General features: G+C 48.4%; 1 protein-coding gene across 2 annotated transcripts; it reads left to right on the top strand.

The window, feature by feature from the left end:
• The first annotated feature begins 753 nt into the window (after positions 1 to 753).
• On the top strand, positions 754 to 17,950 carry tnfsf10l (TNF superfamily member 10, like). Of its 2 annotated transcripts, none has more exons than XM_086023418.1 (7): positions 754 to 1,142; positions 10,925 to 11,068; positions 16,654 to 16,690; positions 16,780 to 16,887; positions 16,992 to 17,143; positions 17,220 to 17,330; positions 17,400 to 17,950. In XM_086023418.1, the coding sequence occupies exons 1-7, from the start codon at positions 909 to 911 to the stop codon at positions 17,583 to 17,585; spliced, it is 972 nt and encodes a 323-aa protein (XP_085879544.1). In that variant the 5' UTR covers positions 754 to 908; the 3' UTR covers positions 17,586 to 17,950. The 2 variants fall into 2 exon arrangements, with proteins under 2 accessions (XP_085879544.1, XP_085879546.1); XM_086023420.1 differs by having other exon boundaries at positions 756 to 1,142; positions 16,995 to 17,143.
• The last annotated feature ends 4,943 nt before the right edge of the window (positions 17,951 to 22,893 follow it).

Genomic DNA, 22,893 nt, shown 5'->3' with positions numbered 1-22,893 from the left:
ATCGGTGACAACACGAGCACGCGTTCAACCCTGTCGAGGCGTAGGCGTAAGCGCTGGAAGACCGCATTCCACAATTAGGCAGATTGAACGATAACTCAACAATTGAAAATGACTTCTAAATCATCGATTTTTGTCACTTTTTTTCCACTCTTCCAAATTAAAATGTCCCCGGGTGTTAAGTCAGGACTCGTGGCTGGAAGCCATTTTATCTTGCATCATGATCAGGTACCTTTCACCATTCAACAACTACCCTGCCCTAAAGTCATACCACACCACGCAAATTCAAAATTCAATTCTCATACTTCTCAAGAGCAAACACAAACGAAAATACATTCAACAAATAATGAATTCTAGTCGGATAAGAGAGTGACTTGAAATCACCAGTTAGATAGGTATGAAAGAACTCTATATGGCAGAAGAAATGACGTCAACCGTCAACTTGGTTTCTTCGAGAGCTGGAGCACTCTCATGTGGCCTCGAAGTGTCACGGTGTGTTTACAGTGTTCCAAAAGAAAATTCAAGTCATGGCAGAAATGCGTGCTGTGACCTAAATACAACCACCTGCCCGTCACACTTGCGTCTCGAAAGCGGGGAGGCAGAACATTTCCGGCAAATTGTTTGACACAGAAAGCAAGTTTTCGCCGAGGGAAGAGGGTGGAAAAGTTGTGAGCTGTTTGCTTGCAGGCCTCCCTGCTGCTGCTCCTCCTCCCCCCCCCGCCCTCCCCCCGGGTGACGAAGAGGTTAAGCCAGCCCCTCTGCCGCTGCTCGCAGCCTCGTCCTGCAGGCTGCTCCACTCGTCCACTCCGGCAGGCATGGCCACATTCCCGCTTTGAGCTGGTGTCCTCTTGCATGGACGTTTTAGTGTGAGCTTTGTCGCCGGCCCCTGGGTTCCATGCGCGGGGGGCGCCATGGCCAGCCCGAGCGAGCAGCAGCAGCAGCAGCAGCAGCAGGATTATTTCCGATCGGTGAGCAGCGAGTCCACAACCTACATGATGGTTCCGACCGGGGGGCCCAGCAGCGGCGCGGGGCGGCGGGAAGCGCCGTCCAAGATGTGGGTGGCCCTGGTGGTGGCGGTGGTGGTGGTCCTGCAGGTGGCCTCCACCACGGGGCTCTTTGTCTACCTGAACATGTCCATCTCGCAGGTAAGAACTTCTGCAACTCCACTTTGCTCTGTACAAGTCGAGTGAAATACCGCTCGGTACATTTTTCTCTCCTGAAGTCATAAGATGATGTCTTTCGCCGCACTGGAGCTTATTTATGGAACTAATCACAGCAGTATGCTCCTTTCTGCACGGCAACAATCAAAACAAAAGTTTGTTGAGGTGGAGAGTCCATCTGGAAGCATTCTTGGTCAGGCAAAAGAAATCAAAATGTGCCCGTTTAGTATTTGATGTCAGACTCGGAGCACCCCCGTCCTGCCCCCCTCCTCCCCAATCCAAGCAACATTTCACACATCTCCAAAGAAGAGCCCAGCTGTGAAAAGACGCTCCGCGGTCGTCAGCGGCGCGATGGGACGGGGCGGGCTGCGCAGGATAAGGACGGTCTTGTTTTTTGTCCTCATTACACAGAGAAGGGCGCACGTGATGTGATAAGACCCCCAAAAGGAACGGTGGCACCATCAGCCTCTTTATCTTTATTATTCCAAGCGCAGCGCTAATTTGCCGAAAGCGCAACGCCGCGCTCTCTGACTCACTGACTGCGACGAGACGCAATGACAACAAGCTCAGTCACAGTCAAGTGGACGCACGCAGTCGTCTTCAGGAGCACACAAAAAAAAACTTGTTCTTTAAATAACAGTGCACATATTGTGTATTCAGCCCTGAACTTGTTTTCAGGCCTCATGTTTTTCATGAGGCCTGAGCATGTGTGTTTGGGGGGGGGGGATAACGCCCCCCCCCCCATTGTCTGAATGTACCCCCTTCTATTAACAAACAAGGGCAGCCCGTGAAAAGCGACAACACAAGACAAAGAGGAATTCTCCAGCATTGCCATCAAACAAATGCAGCGTACCGGCAAATGCGAGTAAAGTAGCAGCTTTGCTACAAAGGCCGAAAAGAAGTCCTTTCAAGCGACACGCATGACGCAACGGACTTAGCGAGCTGAAAAGGGGGCGAGAGGGAAAAAAAAAAGCAAGTAGGGCAGCACCTCCACAGATAGGCAAACCACATGAATGACGAGGACATTCCATCGAACATTTATAAGAAGCCTTTTCGACAAAAATGAGCGCTTTCACGTCGAGGCCTATTTTGACAGAGCGAGCGGCATAAAAGCAAATGATCCAGTATACGGCCAACCGTTACGCGAAATGGCCGCTGGCCAGCGAGAAAGGAAACAAACAGTTTAGGAAGTGATTCCATTCGGGTCAAAGATTGGTTCATTTGAACAAATCGTAAGTAAATGACAACACCACTCGAGGATTTTTGTCCAGCGTTTGTCCTGCCCAAAATTGAAATGTAGGTGACTTGTGCCTACAACATGGTAGAACCTGTTCAAAAAAATGCTAATTTATGTGCACAAAAACACTCATTTGTAAGTAAGGAAAACGTATTTATACAGCGCTTCTCACAGAGAGTGAGTTAGAGTTAGAGTATGTTAAAATACAACAATACAATCAAATATGAGCATAAAATATAAACAAAAAAGTAGTCAAGTGAAATTTATTTATGTAGCCCTTAATCACATGAAAGTCTCAAAGGGCTTCACATGCTCATAGCTGACAACATATTAACGACATTCCCTGATCTTAATCCCCAGCAGGGCAAGAAAAAAAACCAAAAAAAAAAACCATCTTGACGAAAAATGAGAAACCTTGAGAAGGGGCCACAGATGAGGGAATCCCCCTTCCAGGATGATCAGGCTGCAATGGATATCGAGTGGGCGACATTTAACAAATATTATGATACTATACAATGTTGGTTAAAAAATAATATGAAAGTCAATCAAATGAAGTGCCGCAGGAAGACAACTTTGGTGGGTCCCTGCCCAGTTGGTCAATGTAGAAATCTCCATAGTAGCGCCTCCGAGGATGTGATGTAGTAAAATACAGAAATGATCCAATTAAATATGACTAGGATGCACGCCGAAAGAGATGTTTTGAATTGCCATTTAAAAACATCCAAAAGAAGCGGCAGCTCTCAGTTCATATGAAAGTGAATTCCACCATTTAGGAGCAATCGACTCAAAGGTCTCTGTCGCCTTTAGTTTTTAATTTAGTACAACGTGCAACCAACCGAAGGCGGTCAGCAGACCACAGTGACCTGACAGTACAGCGAAAAGACAGAAGATCTATTAAATATGAAGGTGCTTGACCATGAAGGGCTCTGCAAGTGAGTTTGAATTTTGTATTGGATCCTAAAATGAACGGGAGTGCTATGACTGAATCTACGAGATCTTGACAGAAGCCTGGCAGCGGCGTTTGGAACTAATTGGAGGCGGTCTTAATGAAGTTTTGTTGGGACAGGTGAAGAAAAAATAACAATAGTCAAGACGCGAAGAAACAAAAGCATGGATGATCATTTCTAGCTGGGAATGAGATACGAGGGATCTGAGTCTGGAAATGTTTTTGAGGTGATAAAAGCAAGAGCGAGTTGCGGTTTTGGTGTGCTCATCGAGAGGCATGGCCTGATCAAATATGACCCCAAGGTTTCTCTAGCTAGGGCGCATGCTTGTACCAAGTTATCCTAAGCAGCTGGCCACTTTGAGAGATAAAGTGTCAGGGGCAACAATTAACACATCGGTTTCGGCTGCATTTAACCGAAGGGAGTTGTCATTCATCCAATCATTAGTTAGGCAGTCCTGCAGTAAATCTATGTCATGCGTCCTAAGTTTTAACGGGAAATATAACTGAAGGTCATCTGCGTACATGTGCTATGAAACACCTTCAAAATTACTGATGGCATCTCCAAGAGGAAGCATGTATTGTGTAAAAAGGATAGGCCCTAAAAGTGAACCTTGGGGCACTCCGCAAAAGAGGGGGACAGACTCTGGCTTGAGAGGGCCAACAGCTACAGAGAGAGAGCTATTAGACGGATAAGATAAGGGCAGTCCCTGAAATGCCTGCACGGTCCCTCAGGCGATCAACAAGGATGTGGCGGTCAACGGCGTCGAAGGCTGCGCTAAGGTTCGCCACGACTTTTTCTAAAATTTTGCATATAAAGGCCAGCTTAGAAAAAAAGCCGATAGTTTCTCTTATTGGAAGAGATCAGATTTGCAAAATAAGAGCCTCCTTAAAGCGGAAGTCAACCTAAACATATTTTTTTCAAGAATATGTTCCCAGCAGGCCCACTAGTTGAAACACGGCATTGTGATATATTTTGCGTTTGTGGAATCTAAGTTAAGCAGCAAAATGCACTTGTTTTTAGCCATCTCTGGGGGCGGCCATTTTGTCGACTGAAAGTGACATCACAACTGCTCACAACAACTAATCAGGGCTCAGATTCAGAAAACAGGTCAGCCGTGGTTGGTCGTCGGGAGCAGTTGTGATGTCATTTTCAGTCGACAGAAGACAAAATGGCCGCCCCCAGAGATGGCTAAAAACGAGTGCATTTTGCTGCTTAACTTATACAGTATTCCACAAATGCAAAATTAATCAGAATGCCGTGTTTCAACTAGTGGGCCTGCTGGGAACGTTATTCTTGAAAAAAACATATATTTGGGTTGATTTCTGCTTTAACGGTAGAATTGAATTAAACTACCAGTTCTTTCAAACGAAGACGATATACAAGCTAGAGTTCCGCAAAGCGACATTTGCGACGAAGGTTCGGATTAGCAGCGGGAATAGTACAAGGCTTTAAATGAGCAATCTCATCGAGAATGGCCGGGCAGTGTGAGTTAAAAGTTCAAACTTGAGTATCAACGTCAACATCAATATTGTTAGACGACGACAGCACCGTCAAAAGCAGAGGAGAACTTCTCTAGCGTACGTTTCATCCACTTACTGGTTGAACAATGAGAGATAACCGATTAAAAACAGGTTAAAAAGGATACACTTACGAGCAGTGATCAGACAGACAGTGTGACCACAAAATAGATATAATGTGCACCCAAAATACTCATTTGTGCCTTGATTGTTGTTCCCATCAACAACTTGGCCAACTAACTCAGCGAAATGAACGCACTTTTAATAGAAAGCATATTAGGGGTCTACTCTACCTTACCTAAGTAGAAGTCGTGCTCAAATTTGTTTACCCAACTGTCAAGTAATTATATTATTCAGTTGGGTATTTTGTGCACACATAATACTCCATAGCCAGAATTTGGTATTTTATGGGAACTTCATATCCATATTGTGGCCACGGCAGTCGAATGTGTGCACAAAATACAAACGAATAACATGAATATGATTGCTGGACAATTGTGTAAGCAAATGTAGCGCACCTTCTGCCTTTTTCGGGAAAATATCGTTCTTTTTTTCGATAATCAAGGCATAGAAACATTTATATACGCTCATTTAAGAACACAAATGGAAAACACGGAGACGATTTGACAAGAGCAAAGAAGCTCGCACACACGATGTCAGAAAATCTGGATACTCGCATTCCCTTGCAGGAAGGCCTATAAGCGAATGCGTGTGTGTGCGTGCTATCACTTTGTTTACTCCCGCCGTCCGTCAACAAGCCCTGATAAAGGCTCTCAGCCAGATTTACAGCGCTGACGCTGGTGCAAACAAGTGCAATTGTCACTTTGTGAGGGAGGGGGCGGGGGGGGGGGGGTGTTTGAAAATGTGTCAGGTGGCTCACAGCCAATCACGTGGCGCGAGCACTTTCGGCCAACCACGCGGAGAGATTGCTAGCAGGCAATGGCACTCACTAAAAATGCATCTCGGTCAAATTTATGAGCGGCTCATTTGTGCAGCCGCAGGGGTCACGGCACACAAAAATCACGTTTGAGGCATTGCAGCCCACCCACAGGCTGACCAGAGGACCTCCCGGAGGGCAGAAGGTCAGGATTGTCCCACCCGTCCTGAAGGTCTGGGACTCACCATTTTGTCCCCAAAGGGGCTAGTGAGCTCCTTGTAAAAAGCCACAAGTAGTCACTTAGCTTAGTGGACACGTGATGAAGCTTCACCTCAGCTTCTTTTCGAATCACCAGAGATGGCCAATTTCCCCTTTTTTGCTGGTCCGTCCTCCGGCCGTGACCTGGAAAACCGTCCAAAATCGTCCCTCCGTCCTTATTCACAAAAATAATTGTCCTCTGACCCCGTCCGTCCTCATACTTTTAAAGCGCTTCCGTCCTTACATTCTGTCAGTCCGTCCCCCTCGCCGACCAAAAAACAAAAAAAACATCCGTGCATGACATTATTTAAAGCTCATTAGCTGTCTAATTTCCTTTTAGTATCGCGAGTGGATTGAATTGTTTACAACTGTTTCAATGTCACCCAAGATAGCATTTAGCCAGGGGACATCGTGAGAATATTTGAGATTGTGTTGTAATGCAATACTTTTGCTTTTTATTGCAAAATTGTTGCGTTATAACCCAATTAATTTTCACTTTTTATTTGGGTTATTGCGCAATAAAAATCATTTTTGCAAAATAACTTCACATTATTTGAGGAGGAGAATGAAAGAGTTCCACTTCCGGGTCGTAGCTTTAATGTACGTCGCAGCTGGCATGAGCATCAACCTTCAGATTTGGAGAGATTTTTACACTTTAGAGATGTCCCAGACAAAGACATACTTTGCAAGCAAAGGGATCAGGGATGTACTAAATGGTAACAGTTAACAAAACAAAACTGCTGTACACCTTTTTCTTCGTCAGTGAAATGGACATCCACTAGGGGGCAGACTATGCCTGTGAGTACAACGTTAATGCAGGGAACGCACATGAAAAAGAGCACTCGACAGTGTTGCGCAAGCTGTAGTAATGGCGGCTCCGTGGTATCGCGGAAGAGAACGGTGGTCTTTCTTTTTAAAAGAACCCAACACAACACGTCAGTCGGTCGGTACTTGACCCGGTTAGGGACGATTGCAGGGATGGAGGAAAACTCACTTCCGTCCATGCTTAGTCCGTCCTCTTTGAAAAAAAAAAACTTTGGACGGACGGAATGGCCATCTTTGTGAATCGCCAACTCGCGTCGAGTGGTGGGAAAGCTAACTGTTAGCATTACGGAGAACAGCAAGTCATGGCTTTGGCCTTCAGCATCAAGTGAGGACAGAAACACAAAGATGTCTCGGCACTGCTATTCAATCCTACATCTGTGATGCGATGACCACTCGGGGGCATATTTGCAGGGTACGCGGGGTACTTGCTATCAAGGCCGCCATGGCGTGTATTGGCCTTGATCGTTAGCGGCGCGCAGTTTTGCGTTATTTGCAAAGAGCCGAGATGCAATTTGCTAGACGTCGATCGACGCTGCTGGGTGCGACAGACGGGAAAGTCCTGACCCACTTGTCAGCCATTTCCTTGTTCTCGACCCGTTTACCAGAAGTGTACGTCGACCTTTGGTTTTAAGCGTCAGATACGAATCGTTATCTTGATGGCCACAAAAGAAAAACTCCGCCCTGCGTCCCAATCAAAACAGGACAGAATCTAGAGCAGCGTGGCCGACAATGGCGAGTCACGGGTCAGCGCACCGAGGCCCAGGAGTGGTCTCAATGCATACGTGTGTGTGTGCGTGTTTGCGCGTGCGCGTGTATGCTCACAAGCGCACAGGTGCACACAAAAGACATTGAGACCGGTTTGGCCGCTCGCAGCATTCCTGAGTCGGCGCGGACGCTCGCCGGAGCCTCATTAAACACACAAAGCAGACACACGTGTGCGCCACATGAAGCGTGTCTGCTGGGAATTCAGCACGCACGCACGCACGCACGCACACTCATCCAACAGCTCGTCACCGGTACTGGTGATGAAGCGCCGTTGATTAACCCTCAAGCGTTTCTCCAAAGTCAGGAAAGCAAATTTGGGGAATGGACTCAACCAAGGTTGACCACCAAGGTCATCTAACAACTCGCACTAGACTCTTCAGCTTGAAACCCAAAAACATATTTTTCCGTTTGATTCCGGAAGGTTCTCTGGGCGCGTGAGGACTCGCGTGCGCACGACGCAGCCGTGTTGGATCTCCTCTCATGTTTGCTGTCACTTCCACACTTGAGCTTCTCTCTCTTTGGCCAAAGTGATTTATGCCATGGGTCCAGCTGTGGCCACGCCTACGCATGCGTGCGTCCGTGTGTGTGTGTGTGTGCGTGTTCGTGTTCGTTCACCCTCTCCACCCCCCGCCCAGCCTCTTTTTGGCCGGCCTTCGCTGGACACCAAAACCCGAAAAGTATACTGTATCTCTGAGGGCTTCTTGGAAAGCGCGCTGCAAACTGTGCGTGTGTGTGTGTGTGTGTGTGTGTGTGTGTGTGTGTGTGTGTGTGTGTTTGGCAGTGCACAGCCTTCATTTGAGAGGATTAGCCAGAGTTGAGAGGGGCCACGTAACTCAAATCCAGCAGGCTAGAGGGACACACCAAGCAAGGACTCTAAATTTAGACGCTCACGTTTTTATAACGCGCACGTTATTGGTGTGATCGGCACTGACGCGCGCACATGCGCGCACACACGGACGGACATGCACAAGCGCACGGACACGGACATGGACACGCACGCGCGCGCGTGCACACGAAATCACAGGGTGGGAACAGTGAGGTATTGTTCCCGACTTCCTGAGAGAGTCGGAGCTGCTACATCCAGCCTTCATGTGAGCTGGTTTGCTTTGGTTGCCATGGTGACGTCCCATCAGTATGTGTTAAAAAAAAAAAAAAAAAAAAAGAAAAAAAGTAGCCCAGTGGTAGACAAAGGAAAGGCTAACTATGTTCCACAGTTCCGCACAGCTTTCAGGTTGAGCCTCAGAGTAGGACGACTACTCAAGGCTGTGCTTGTGATAACAGAGAAGAAAAAAAAAAAAAAAAAGAGGAGAAAGAAAAAGAAGCTCTGGCCACTCCACTGCTGCAGTTGTCTCCCGGCGTTTGATGGGAAAAGTAAATGTGGGGAAAAACTCTTGAGTGGGAGGACAAAGTTAGAAGTGGTTTGGCGCCAGTCAACAGCCACACATGCACGTATTGCACGCTAACAGCGCCAGTGGAAGTTTTCAGCTGGCATCAACGGCTCCAATCAATGCAATCCATCAATCAATCAGCGGCTAAAAAGACGAGAGAACTTGGCAGGGTTGTTGTACATTTTAGGGCGGGGCAAAAATGTTAGCCTTGACCTCGGGGTGAGAGCTTCACCCTGCAGCGTCTACCTGCACTTCAAAGTTTCTCAGTCTCTATTCTGGATGCTTTATTCACCCCCCCCCCCCCCAAAAAAAAACAAAAGGCTCCATTGTGGAACTTGACTCAGAGAGTACGAAGAGCAGCACTTGAATGAACGAGTCTTGGCTTGATCAATTCCGTATCCACAGGACAGAAAAGCTGCAGGGTAAGATTTCCGGATGTAACTGATAACTAAACTCACTGAAGGCACGTTTCGAAACTAAGCACACATGGAGCTATTGCAACGCAGGGCTCCCCTGTATATATATATATTTTTTTTTTCTGCCGCACTAGAGTACAGTGCAGGACATACGAAGAGCAGTAAACAAACTCTGAGGAGACACCATGGAAAAATACTTAACAGGGACGAAAAGCAAGAGAGAATTAAAAAAAAAAAAAAAAAAAGGTGAATAAAGGTATTCTTTGTTGTAAGTCGATGTGTTACTCGTAATAGAAAATAATTACCAAGCACTGAACGACTGCAAAGGTTGTCATTTGCGTCAATGGCGTTGATCAACAAAAAAGGAACAAATCGATTGCGTAAGAAACAAAGTAGGCACACTGAATCTAGTTGCGCGTGCCCCATAAAATGATCTGGTGGGCCAAATTTGCCCCCCTCTCTGGTTGCAAGTTTGACACCAGGTATTGCTGCTTTTACTCAAAAGTTCTTTCTTAGCCGAGCGCGATCACAGCCGCCGCCGAGGTCGACTTTTATCTGCTGCGTTTCCCATCATCGCTCAAACACTCCCCGCTGGCCTCGCCGAGGTGAATGGACGCCGCACGGATGGAATAACATTTGGAAAGCGGGGAGGCTGTTTGGGCAAACCGCACCGACGCGACCCCGCCCCTGGACTCCACTGTCAGCACTTTCAGGTCAAACGATGAGAACATAAATGTTTCCAGTCAATGCACCTGTTTTGCGTTAGCGCTTCAAGTAGCGCAAGCGGCCGCACGCCGCTCATCCAGCACATTAGCGCAGCGGGGAGCCCGTTGCCAGATAGAAAAAAGGCTATTGCTAACGCTTCCTGAGCATGACACGAGGCGAGGCGAGGAAAGTACCAGAGCTTTGGCTCACTAGCGCCTCTAAATGAACCTCTGGAGAGAGTCCAAGCGACCAAACAATGGAATTGAAGCCATTTCGCACGTCCCAACAATCAGGCCCCTCGTAAGGCGGAAAGAAGCCGCTCGTCAGCGCAGGACAATCGCAGACAGCTGAATATGGAGTCACGGTCTGGAAAGACGGAGATGTTTGTGTTCCGCCCCAGCCGGTCGCCAGCACTCACCATGTGATTGTCATTAGAGCAGAAGGCTGAGTCACTCGCAGCGAGGCTCCTTCGAAGAACCTTAACCTTTCCCGCAAACCCGTCGACCCCCCCCGCCACGCTGACCCCACGTCCGCAGTCGAGCAGGCAAAACTTGAACGGACATGAATGAGTCGAAAACCAAGCGTGTCATCGTTGCTCACGCTGGCTCATCGCGGTCGTTAGCCGCGCTCAGGCCGGGACCGAGCATCACAGGGGGTTTGGGGGGGGGTTCCAGAAAAAAAAAAAAAAAAAATGTTTGTTGTAAATTATCAATGACACAGTCAGGCCGCTGAAACACCTCGTCAGCGCTCACATGTTGACTTTCGTGGACTTTTTCCCCTAATCTGTTTTCCAGATGATGGATGATTTTTCTTCTTTGTGTTGCGCTTGCAGGTGCGCAGTCAAGGGGTGACGGAGGAGCTCAAATGTCTGAGTTTGCTCAACGCTCTGGACCAGGACATCCCAGAGCAGCTGGCCCAGCTCCTGGGAGAACCTTGCATCAAGCTGGCCGAAGGCATCAAAGCCTACATCTCTAAGGTAACGGGCCAAAACGACAGCAAAACAAAATGTCGGCGGGGGGTGGGGGTCGGGGGATCTCCGGGGGCGACCGGCTGAACGGTCGGAACCGAACACACACGATGCGCGATTGATAACAAAATGAAAACGTCCCCCTTGCTGAAATCAACGTGATGAGGCAACTGCAAGCGCTAACGCCGCTAGCATGTTTTGCTTCCAGCGTTGTCTCACTGCTGACTGCAGACGGCCGGAGATTGTTGTTCCTCTGTCACGCTGCCAACCATTACTCATACATAAACACCGTTGACCTTCTTTTTTTGCTTACGTTTGTAGTGTGCGTGTGTGTGTGTGTGCGTGCGTGTGTGTGCCAGTGCTTCAAATCAAGTATGAAGGGCTTTTGAGGACGAAAGGAGTGGTGCCTTGTCATGTCAAATGTAGACCTATCAGAGGCCAACCATGCGCTGACTTCGACCTGATGGCTATTTTTAGATTTGATGAGAGAGCGCGCAAGGCGCCGACACAAGATGATAAGCTTTGGCTTTCTTTTCAACGTGTTTGCTTAGAACGGAACTTTCCCAACGCGTGCGAGTGAAAAGACCGCAAGCGGAAAGCGAAAGAAGGAAAGGGCGACGTTACGAGCTACTGAACGTCTGGTAAAACAAATTCAATTACTTGAGCGTCGCCCCAAGCAAAGTCGCGAACAGGGAAGGCGGTGGAAGTTCAGTGTTTATGTGAACACGACTTGATCTGCTTTCAATCAGCACGCCGGCAGTGTGGAAAAAAGGACGGGCTCTGATCCAGAGAAAACCGAACACAAAACAAGAACTCGCACAGTTCGATACTTTTGAAAAGATGTTACATCTGGCACAATGGGAGGCGCCAAACACAGTTACCCTTAAAATGAAATGACTTGCCGATGATTTGAGTTTAAAAAAAATAATATGTTGAAATATTAACTGTCAAGCAACAACAAGACTTCCGTCGTTTCTTGGCAAAGACCCCCAAAAATTCAGACACCACAAACAGACTTTTACAACTAACTTCTGCGACCCAGGCTAAAATGAGCCTTTCCGAGATATTCCAAAGACGTTAGAACAGTCGATATGCATCACTTCAGTATACCTCTTTGGCAATTACTACTTTCCTGACAGCCGGGACTTTGGCATCATCTTGTGACATTCTAAAGCGATACAGAGACCGAAGAAGCTTTTCCCTGACAACATCAAATGATTACATTCTCATGAAAAGCAGAGCCGCCTGATGGCAACACAAATCCGACGTTTAGAATTTGATGAGCGCGCGGGGAGCTGGAGGGCCGCATGCCGCCGTCTGACTCCGAGGCCGACGGGCTCGGCGCCGACGGCGGTGGCTGGAAATGACGCGTCCGTGTGGTCACGTGACTCAAAAGTTTTGCGATGGGAAAGGCTTCCCATTGATCTGCGTGAAGACGAAAGAAGAAAGAAAGAAAAGAAGAAATGACTTCTTCCTCGCGTCCGTGATCTCAACGCTAACAAAGACAATGACTCCGGATTGACATGATCACAGCAGGATGCTCCTTTTAAAGCAAAAAACACGGATCTGATTTCAGGGCACAGTGGAGCGATTGTCACCTTTGCCCAAGTCGTTGCACTCCGACTTTGGAATGCAGCTCCTGATCTAATAATAACGAAGACAATGATGATGATGCCGATGTTTGCGTCGTCACTTGGGGATTTTTGAACGGCGGCGGTCCATCTTTTCTCTCCCCGGCCACGTTCGCACGCCGCTGCCGTTCTGGTTCCTTGTTCCTCCACACCAGACTCATTCAAGCAGGCAACAGGAAAGGAATTTCCCCTAAGTAGTAAGCTGATATAAATAAACTTCAGCATCCAGCGGAACCTCTGAACCCGCGAGACACGTTTTTCGACTTCATTGTATCCAAGGAAGGAGACAAAGATAAGAACAATGCCTTTATTGATCCCACAGTGGGGAAATTTTCAACTACTGCAAAATCGTCTGTGTACTTTCCCTAAAATCTTCACACAGAACTTAATTTCCTTGACGAGAAAAATAACGTTTCATTCCTGCATTCCTGCTTCCTCCTCCGAAACGTCATGAAACTCTGTTGCCGTGGCTAATTAATCATCAACCTGCCGTCCCCACGCGCGCACGCGGGGGATCTCTCACCCAGACACACACACACACACACACACAGAGCGAGCCAGCCCAGGCCTGTCAACGTATTCAAGTATTGGGTTGCAGCTCCCACTAATCTGCCGGAGAAAGGTTCCTTCATGTGCCTGCTTGTCGCGTCGCAGCTTTTTCCCCAGCCAGCTTCCTCCTCCTCCTCTTGCCCCCTCCGATACGGTCCTCCTCCTCCTCATTCCACAATCCCAAAGCTTTTTTTTTTTTCCTCGGCCGGCGCAAAAAGGTGAACTCTCCTTCCTGTTTCTTTGCAGTTCACCTGCCCGAGAGACGCGAGCGGCACTAAATCCAGCAAGTCGTAAACCAGCAGGCGGCAGCTCCCTTTCACAACTTGTATTTACGAGCTCGCTGGGAGAAAGCTGACCTCGCTACATCCACGAGTCCGCACGCCTTCCAAACAAACGACCGCAGTGGACGCTCCAAAACGCTAAACGGCGGCTGAGCGGTGCACCGACGCAGTGTCGTAATTTGAGGCTCCCGGGCGCTTTATCTGTTTTTTATTTTATTTTATTTATTTATTTTTTTTTATTTGTCGCGATTGCAGCTTGAGGTTCCAGAGGTTGCGGGATCAGAAACTCTGGTGTGGAGAGGTCACGCTGGGAAGCCGAGTTGAAAGGCTCATTTGTTGAATAAACAGCAAAGGGAAGGAATGCAGACACTTTTGCTGCTACGCTTGAGCTGCAGGCCCAAGCACAAAAAGCTTGTGGAAAAAAGTCAACATGTACTTTGCGCTGTAAATTCTTCTACTTCTTGGTTGGCACGCGTCCGTGCCGACAGAAAGCAAAGCGCCGAAGAACAGCGCGAGGAATAAATGGGTGCCACATGCTCAGGAAGTCCTGTTCCATGAGGTCAAGAGCACCCCCCTCTCAAAAAAAAAAAAAAAAGGCACAAGTCTTGCTGTCAGGAGGGCGCGGAATCAAAGAATCGAGAAAAGGTCGGCGGTCAACTAATCGAGACGTCTCAGTTTTGATCTCTTAGCCGGAGCATTTTTCGAGCATTTTGTTAGATGCGTTTTCTTCCTCGTTTGGTTTCCTAACGGACACGACGAGTGATCATGCCACCCACGCGAGAGTCTCCCATCGAAGATTGATCACCTGTTTGTTTTCTCTCCAACCGGCTGCACAAGGAGACGATCCAGATGAAGTTTAACGGAGAAGCTGGAGCTCAATCCAGATGCTGAGCATATTTGGCTCGTCACGAAATGCGCATATCGCTGGCGTCGGGTCAAAACTTGTACCTCCGAAATAGAAAAGTGAAAGTTTAGTCGGAATCGTCGACGGACGCCCGTTAAATATTAGAGGCGGACCGGCCTATTGTTGTTGCTATTTTCTCCCCACCGGAAAAAAAAGGCAAATGACGGGTGCCCGCGCTGCTGACGGATGACGAATAACGGACGCTCAACTTAAATGCCCAGCTTTGAGTAACACGCGCAAAATTTAAAAAAAAAAATTTTTTTTTTTAAATGTTAAATTCAGGCGGCACGGTGCTCGACTGGTTAGCACGTCCGCCTCACAGTTTAGAGGTCGCGGGTTCGAATCCGGCCCCGTCCTTCCTGAGCGGGGTTTGCATGCTCTCCCCGTGCCTGCGTGGGTTTTCTCCGGGTACTCCGGTTTCCTCCCACATTCCAAAAAACATGCATGGTAAGTTGATCGGACTCTCTAAATTGCCCCTAGGTGTGATTGCGCGTGCGGTTGTTTGTTTGTCTCTGTGTGCCCTGCGATTGGCTGGCAACCAATTCAGGGTGTCCCCCGCCAACTGCCCGAAAACAGCTGGGATAGGCTCCAGCACGCCCCGCGACCCTTGTGAGGAGAAGCGGTGTCGATAATGGATGGATGGATGTTAAAATCACCAAAATGTGACTCATGAGGTTTTGGCCCGATGCCAGCGAAATTTTCATTTGATGACTTGGAAGCATTTCTTCATAAACTTTGACGAGTCAATGACGCCGTTCACATCCGTGCACACCGTCTTTGGGTCTTTTAAAGACGGATTTGACTCTTTGGCCATCCGCTCATTACCAGAGCGCTTTGTTAAGGCTCGTGAAGAAAGACAACCCGCCGCTCGGTAATCACACCAAGCCCGGCGGCCCACGAGAGGATGAAAAGCTCATTTGTTTGCGCGAAAACAAATGTGCTGCCAATTTTCTCCTTTTTCCCCCCTCACGGGTGAGGAGGCAATTTTCTGCTCCCAGGACCCGAGGAACGCAAAGCGCAGACGGACACGCTCAGCCGAGCGAGACGGTAGACTGCACAAACATGCGGAGGAGGCAACAGCGTCCGCCAGGAGGGAGCGACCGCACCGGTGAGCACGAGACGGAACTCGAGCGTTCGCCTCTCCACCGAGGCCAATCGGTAAGAAGCGGAGGGATCGGCTCAGCGTTTCTACGGCAACCAGCGCGGGCCGCCGCATTCCGCTGTGACGTCAACCCGGTCCTCGCCGCTGGCCCAGCCTCGTGTTTGTCCTTACGGGACGACTTCACGCGCCTTCCCAAAAAGCCTCTCGGGTTGGGGTTTGCCGCCTCTCAAACGGAAGATTTCGTTAGACGCCCTCCGACCGCACTGACCCGCCCACCGAGCGGAGGCTCACACAGCCGCAATCCGGGCTTCAAGCGCGCTGCGTGCTCGTCCTCGGCTACATCGGGTACACAAAGTCAGAAGCATCGTGTTGAATTTTCGGCTCGAGCGTCAGCTGTGGGAAAAGCAGGCCAGCTGCTGACACCACCACCTCAGGTCACCATTAGCTCACTTCTCATTCATCACATTCCGCTTTTTAAGGCCTTTCAGGGAGATTCATGGCAGGACGGACTCAGTGGCACCTAACTGCTAACTTGGGAGTAAGAGGGGAAACATGAGGCGAAGGGACCAAGGAAACAACCGAAGATCCATCAGCCTGATTTACAAGGCGCGCCTGCGCGCTTCCGGGACACCCCGCGACACGACAGACACGGGGAGTGAAAAACACCAGCCGGGTTGTCGGGGAAAATCAAGCTGACGCGAAAGAAGGTGAGCGCCGGCTGCACTTAGAAGTCGACGATGACGGAGCGAGCGGGAGAGAAGAAACAGATGGCGGCCGTTGGAGAAGACGCGGGCCACATCGAACCGCCGTGGAGTCGGAGATCACAGAAAAAGGAAAAGAAAAAAAAAAACTAGACTTCGCACAAGCTGTCGACCAACTATGATGAACGCATGAATAACGGGAGGTCAAAAGAACATGTTATTGTTGAAAATGTTCCTCCTCCAACTGCTGATCTTTCCAAGACCTAATAATGAATAAATACATTTGAATGAACCACGTTTAGGATAAAAACTGCTGAATGATTGCAACAACTGACCGATACTGTATTCATCTCGATCATGTCAGTGTTTTGATGTGGCCACACGTGCCCTAATACGAGTTTTTTTTCCACTTTCTCCTTCTTTCAGGTGACTGAGAACATCATCTCCAAACAAACCTTTATGGGTAAGCGCACAAACACACACACACAGACACGCATTTTGTGTCTGAGGCGGCGTTTGTTGTACTCCTGCTGTATCTTCATATCATCTCAGTGGCCAGAACCATGCCTCGCCCTTTCAACAACTCGGGGTCAAAGTTCTTGAGCTCAGTTGTCCAAAGGCCTTCGGCCCACTTGACCCTGCGGGACACCAGTTCGCAAGGTGAGTCCTTGGGAACGCTCAGGGAGGAAGCGGCGCGACATTTGGAAGCCATCGGGACCGGCGTCTTTCGACCTCACTTGACCTTCTGGCCCTCGTCCCCCAAGCAGGGTACCCTCAAGCGGGACTCCATCAGTCCTGCCGCCACGTGGTGCGCTCGTGGGCCAACAGGAGCTTGGGCGCTCACCTGCACAACATGACCCTGAGCAACGGCAGGCTGCGGGTTCCCCAGGACGGCCGCTACTACCTGTACTCGCAGGTGAGCGTCATTTCCTTACGGCCGCGTCGACTTCCCGAACGTTTCCAAAACGAGCCGCCCCGGCCGTCCGTTCCAGGTGTACTTCCGCTACCCGTCGCCCGCCACCGGTGACGCGGACCAGCGCAGCATCAGCCACCAGCTGGTGCAGTGCGTCTACAAGAAGACGTCCTACCCGAGTCCCATTCAGGTACGCCGGCCGGTTGGGCCGCTCGCGGGACTGAACCTCGCTCACGCCCGTCTCGCTTCCTCCCCGCAGCTTCTGAAGGGGGTCGGCACCAAGTGCTGGGCGCCCGACGCGGAGTACGCCCTCCACTCCGTCTACCAAGGGGGACTCTTTGAGCTGAGAGCCGGCGACGAACTCTTTGTCTCCGTCTCGTCGCCGACTATGCTCAACGCAGACGAATCCTCCAGTTACTTCGGCGCCTTCAGATTGGACCTCTGAGCGCCGCTGGCGGAGGAACCTGTAAAAACATCCACTAACCGGAGAAGGAACGATGGTCCGGAGGTGGAGTTTGCCGCTTTGCTCGGAAGGACGCGCGGAACCACTCGACCAGCGAGGAACTCAACAAGAGTGAAAAGGCGGGACAAAGTCCTGGCAAGTTCTTTGAGCCAAAGCAAACCACTAAGGGGGCAAAAGACACAAGGCTGCTGACGAACATCTTTTAATCCTTCGGGAAGGATTTTTTTTATTTTATAATTTTTTTTTTTTTTTTTAAGCAATAATGAATCTGCTGCTTGTCTTGCGAGGGAATCCTACGTTTTGGACTCCGGACCGAAGAATGTACAGACAATAAAACGTTGAAGGAATGCGGAGTGGAAATCACACACACACACACAAGGACTATTGTGTACATACAAATCAGTGAAGGGTGGTGATATGAAAAGTCATCCATGTATACTTTACTTTGACAGTTAAAAGCCACTTGTGGTTCTCACTGAGAACTTTTTAAGGGAGGACAGTGATGAAGAGGAGGAGAGGACTGAGCCAAGCGATGAAGGGAAGAAAAAAAAAAAAAAAAAAAAAACTAGGTCGAGGCTCACCAGCAGCCAGACCAGTTTCGCCTCGACTTTCTTTTTCCCCGTGTAAATAATACAACGCCAATGACAAACCTGGTCTTTCCTGCATAACCTGCAAATTCCAACGTGGAACATTTGCACTAGTTTCGCGAACGTTTACATTTTATACACAAATCAAACCTTTGGACGATGTCCAGAGCTCAATAAAGCCAAAAAATGTTATGAAAACGAGTTTTGTGGGGCTTTTAAAGCCAGGACATGACTGATGTGAGTTGATGCTGGCGCACGTGCAGTTTGTCTTGAGGTGTAAAAGCTTTGCGGACGGACAAGAGTTGTGCCATCACGTTTGAGCTGCGCAAGGGGTAAACACGTGCAAACATTTTTGCTGACAGCAGCTCCAAGCCGCCCAAGCATCTGCTGCTCATTTGGACGCGGCCTAACAGTTTGTCCAGCAAATTAGAGGAAAGACGGCAGAAGAAGGAGGAGGACATCTACAGACGCAAACCACGCTGCCCCCAGCGCACCCTGGACCAAGTGCATGCACACGCACACGCATCATCAGCCAGCATAAACACAAACGCACATTTGGCCACGCCGTCTGGCCAGACCTTGCAATTTTGCGTGTGCGTGTCTTTGAGGGGCTCACTTCAATCAAAATTCATCATTTCAATCACCGACACGACTGTTTAGCCTCTGCACGGGTGTTCCACCCTCCGCACATTTCTCAATATAGTGGATCCGCATATATATATATTTTTTTCCCTCTGTATTTTTTCAATATTTAAAGGCCGAATGAGTCAAATTTAGTGCCATCTAGTGGTGAACTAATAGAATGCAACGACCTAAGCTTGGAATGCTAACATGACATGGCCTCAAGAGACCACGCGTCGCAAGCCTACCACCAATTTCTTCAACATAGGTACGAGCAAAATGTTATCACAAACGAATTCTAGAATTCCCTCAAGTGCATCGCATTTGTTGCACATGCTGTCGTGGTGATGTGGAGGAACTACGTTCACTAAGTTTGTCTCCTTCGGGTACCCGTAGCGGAAAGATGGCTGCGAGATATGGCAGCCTCGTGTAGGGGAGGCGCCGCATATTGTAATATAATTCGAGATGACTTCACCGATGATTATATTTTACAAATGCGCATTGGTGCGGTAATTAATTAATTTTTTTAAATGAATCAAAAATGTTCATAACATTCTACGCACTGTCATTTTAAAAGGAAGAAAAAAAAATGTTTTTGTTTTTTTTGGGGGGGGGGCGTCTACCCCCTTTCACACAATTTTTCATCAGAAATGAATATTGGAGGTTTTGGGGGGATTTTCTTACCCCCCTATTACATCTAGAAGATGTAATAAAAAAAATTGCGATGGTCGTCAATTATACGCTGATTTTCACTATTCGCGGGCCGGCCTATCTTCTGTATTTAGCTTTGAATGTTGGAGCACTGTGAGAGCATCACAGTTGCGCGTTCGCAACGAGACTTCGTAGATTCAAGTGGAAACCACCGCCTCTGTTCCAATGTGGTTCCTATTTTGAATGATTTCCATGCTCCTTTTGTCATTGTCGGTGACTCCGAGAGGCTTCCGGAAAACCTCGGTCCGCATTTTGGCTGCCGACGGATACATGAGCTTTGCTGAGGAGAACTTTCCACAGGTCCGCAACTCACGCTCGGCTTTTCCCTTTAAAACGAGTTCTCCGCGAGGGAATTGGGTGAAATGAAGCAACAGTGAGTGTTTGAGGGAACAACAGCTCCCTGACCGCTCCGGGTGATGTTATGATCCGTTTTGTCAGCTTGAGTGGAGAAGCGCCCAGCTAGAGCTTGGCATGCCATCGCGACATAACGTTTGTTTTGGCCTCGTCGTTGCCCACAAAAATAAAGTCTCTATCCACCTAGTTATCCGGAGAAAATGAAGGCCTTAAAAGGCCAAAGTCCACGCCCCGACATGGCACCGGTTCATTGGAGCCACATTCCCCACATTGTGCCCAAGATCGCATTTCCAGCAGAGTGCGGCCTTGTAAAACAATCTCAGCGCTCTTTTTCTCATGGCATCAAATCACATTCGCAAAGACATTTTGCGCCTCTTGTTGCCGTATTTTCCGAAAGCAAGCCTGTCAAACTTGTCACGGGCCAGAGCTGCTCTGCTTTCGCTCAGTGGGCTGTCAGGAGATAAAAAAATAAAAATAAAAATAAATAGGAAAATGTATTAACAGAACTGTTCAAGGGCAGGTTTTTGTGATACAAAAAAAGAGGCTATGATAATATATATATTTTTTTAAATTTTTTCCACCATTAATGTAACCTATACAATCAATCTGGGTATTTTTTTCAGTCTTTTCGCGACGGCAAGTAAAGCCAAATGCTCAAGTGTGCACCCCCTCTTTTAAGTGGGGGTGGTAGTTCAGAATTACCCAATCACATTCAAACTCATGTTAAATGAGGTCAGCACAAACCTGCCACCATTTAAAGTGCCTCTGATTTACCACAAATAAAGTTAAGCTGTTCTAGTAGGCTCTCAGTGACCCGTTTTGGATTTTAGCAGAGGGTTTTACATGAGCACTGACTGCTCTTTGGAACTATTGCCCCCCACCGCATTGACGAAGCCTCCAGCTGGCTCCAAATTTGCTTCACACCCTACCTTAAGTAGGGTGTTCTTCTGATGTTTGAACAGTGCTGACCTTTTGCAATCCTGGCCACAAAGTTCAACCATACTTCTATCAGACTCCAACACATTTTCCCCCCACCTGTTTGGGTGATTTCAAGAGTGTTTTTTAGTTTCCTTTGTAAACTGAGACTTTCGCCTTGCCACCCTATCCGAGGCATGTGACGATGACAGGTGATTGTTGTCACATGTTGCTAGTACTTGCCAGAAATTCCTGAAGTTCCTTCAATGTTGTTGTGGGCCTCTTGCTAGCTTCCCTGACCAGTTGTCATCTCATCTTGTCACCAATTTAGGAGGCTTGTATTTCTTTACCTGATGAGAATCGTCTCCACTAAAAATGATTTTGTCCCCTTTCCTGACTGATATCGTTGAATAATAAGGCCCCTCCCTGATGAGATGCTGGGGGGGGGGGTTAGGGTACTGTAAGATGTGACTCGAAAACTGGAAGGAAAAGCCAACAAGAACATTTGAACATTTTAAATGGTGGCGGGTCAAAGAGTTTGAATAGGTTAATTGCGTAAGCAGCCAAAATCTCCAGTTACAAGAGGGTGTGCACACTTGTGCAACTACATTATCTGAATTGTTTATTTTGACTTTTACAGTAAAACCAAGTGGTATTTTCCCCTGAAATTCAGTATTATCTGTATTTTTATTTCCCTTTTTAAACACAATTTGAAAGCAGAAATCATGGAGAATGCTAACAAACAAATTGTTGAACTATTGTTCAATTTTGATTAGCAAAAAACTTGAAGTAGACAATTTGTGCTTTAGGAGTCACCGACAAATGACGCAGGGGGGCCGGATCGAGCCCCCGCGCCGCAAGTCAAACACCACTCTGAAAGGGTAACTGATCAAGCGCACGATTTCACGTTGTGGTTGGCTTCCTGAGCTCGGAGGACATTTTGGCCGACTGTGTTGCCTGCCGTCGGTCAGAGGGCCTTGGACTGGGATGTTTCCGCCCACGGCCACGCAATCATTAAAGAGGAATGTTGTGCTTTTTCTTTACGGTGTCATAAAAACGCCGCACATAATGATGGAGCCAATCAATAAGCGGTGCGAGGCCTTAGATGCTGGATTAGAAGCAGGCCGGTGCCAAAGACACTTAAAACTCATTTGTGTTCTTGTTTGGCATTTGGAAGGACATATGAAGGTTTGGTCTTTGAACACCGAGATCTCAGCTTTGAAGCGGGACTTGATTTACTCCTCCGACTACACTACAACGCCCATCACCAAGCCGTACGCTCGCATTCGCACGACATGAGCTCCAAATGTCAACATGTGTCATTTGAAGTGTAAAACAAAAGTGCTCGGGCACGCCTCTCTGCCTCTCGCCGCAAAAGTGTTCGATGAGAAAGCGCGTGGAAGGAGAAGAAAAAAAGCGGCAATCGGCGAGCAACTCAAGACGCACATTTGAAAATCGGCATTTTTAAGATGCGGCGCAATGTTATTTGTTGTCAAGTGAGTGTCAGCTTGGCAATTTCTTTCACCGCATCGGATCAAATGGGGAAAAGAGAAGAAAGAGCTCTAACTTGAAATCATTCATGAGAAAAGCTACAAAGGCAAATAGGCGTACAATTTATCTGACCAATCGCCGGCCAAACGCGAACAAGTAAATGCCACTTAGACCTTTCATTGGAAAGGAAGGCGATACGCAAACTGCTTTGGGCCCGATTCCAAAGCGATGTGACTGTGCAAATATCAGTTGCGACTGAGCCGGATGACTCGCTTGAAATGACACGGGCAGCTCAATGCAGCGGGACCAAGTCCAGGCACACACAAGAGTCCTCATAAAATGACAACAAAGCATTTTGTGGACAGCAGGATTGGACACGACGCCTCACGCAGCGACCCGTGTCGATAGCGGCCAGGGCGCAGATCGAGCATAGCGGCTAAAAATACGAGGCAAAGCGGCGTGAGCCAGAAGCAGCGTTTAGCTCCCTGCAGTTTGATGGCCCGTTGAGAACGTGGCGAGCGGCGCTGATTTACGCCAACTCGGGCTCAGCGCTCGCTTTAAACATCCGCGGGCAAACGCAGGGGGGCAACGTTCAACCAGCAGCTGCTGGC

This window comes from Filicampus tigris, chromosome 2 (assembly GCF_054856515.1).
Source record: "Filicampus tigris isolate MCC_2025a chromosome 2, RoL_Ftig_1.0, whole genome shotgun sequence".
NCBI lineage: Eukaryota > Metazoa > Chordata > Actinopteri > Syngnathiformes > Syngnathidae > Filicampus > Filicampus tigris.
This window is presented reverse-complemented; position numbering and strand designations above follow the sequence as displayed.

Coding starts and splice junctions, on each gene's coding strand:
- tnfsf10l (XM_086023418.1), top strand. CDS start 909: ATGGCCAGCCCGAGCGAGCAGCAGCAGCAGCAGCAGCAGCAGGATTAT. Junction 11,069..16,653: donor TCAAAGCCTACATCTCTAAG/GTAACGGGCCAA, acceptor TCCTTCTTTCAG/GTGACTGAGAACATCATCTC. Junction 17,331..17,399: donor CCTACCCGAGTCCCATTCAG/GTACGCCGGCCG, acceptor TCCTCCCCGCAG/CTTCTGAAGGGGGTCGGCAC.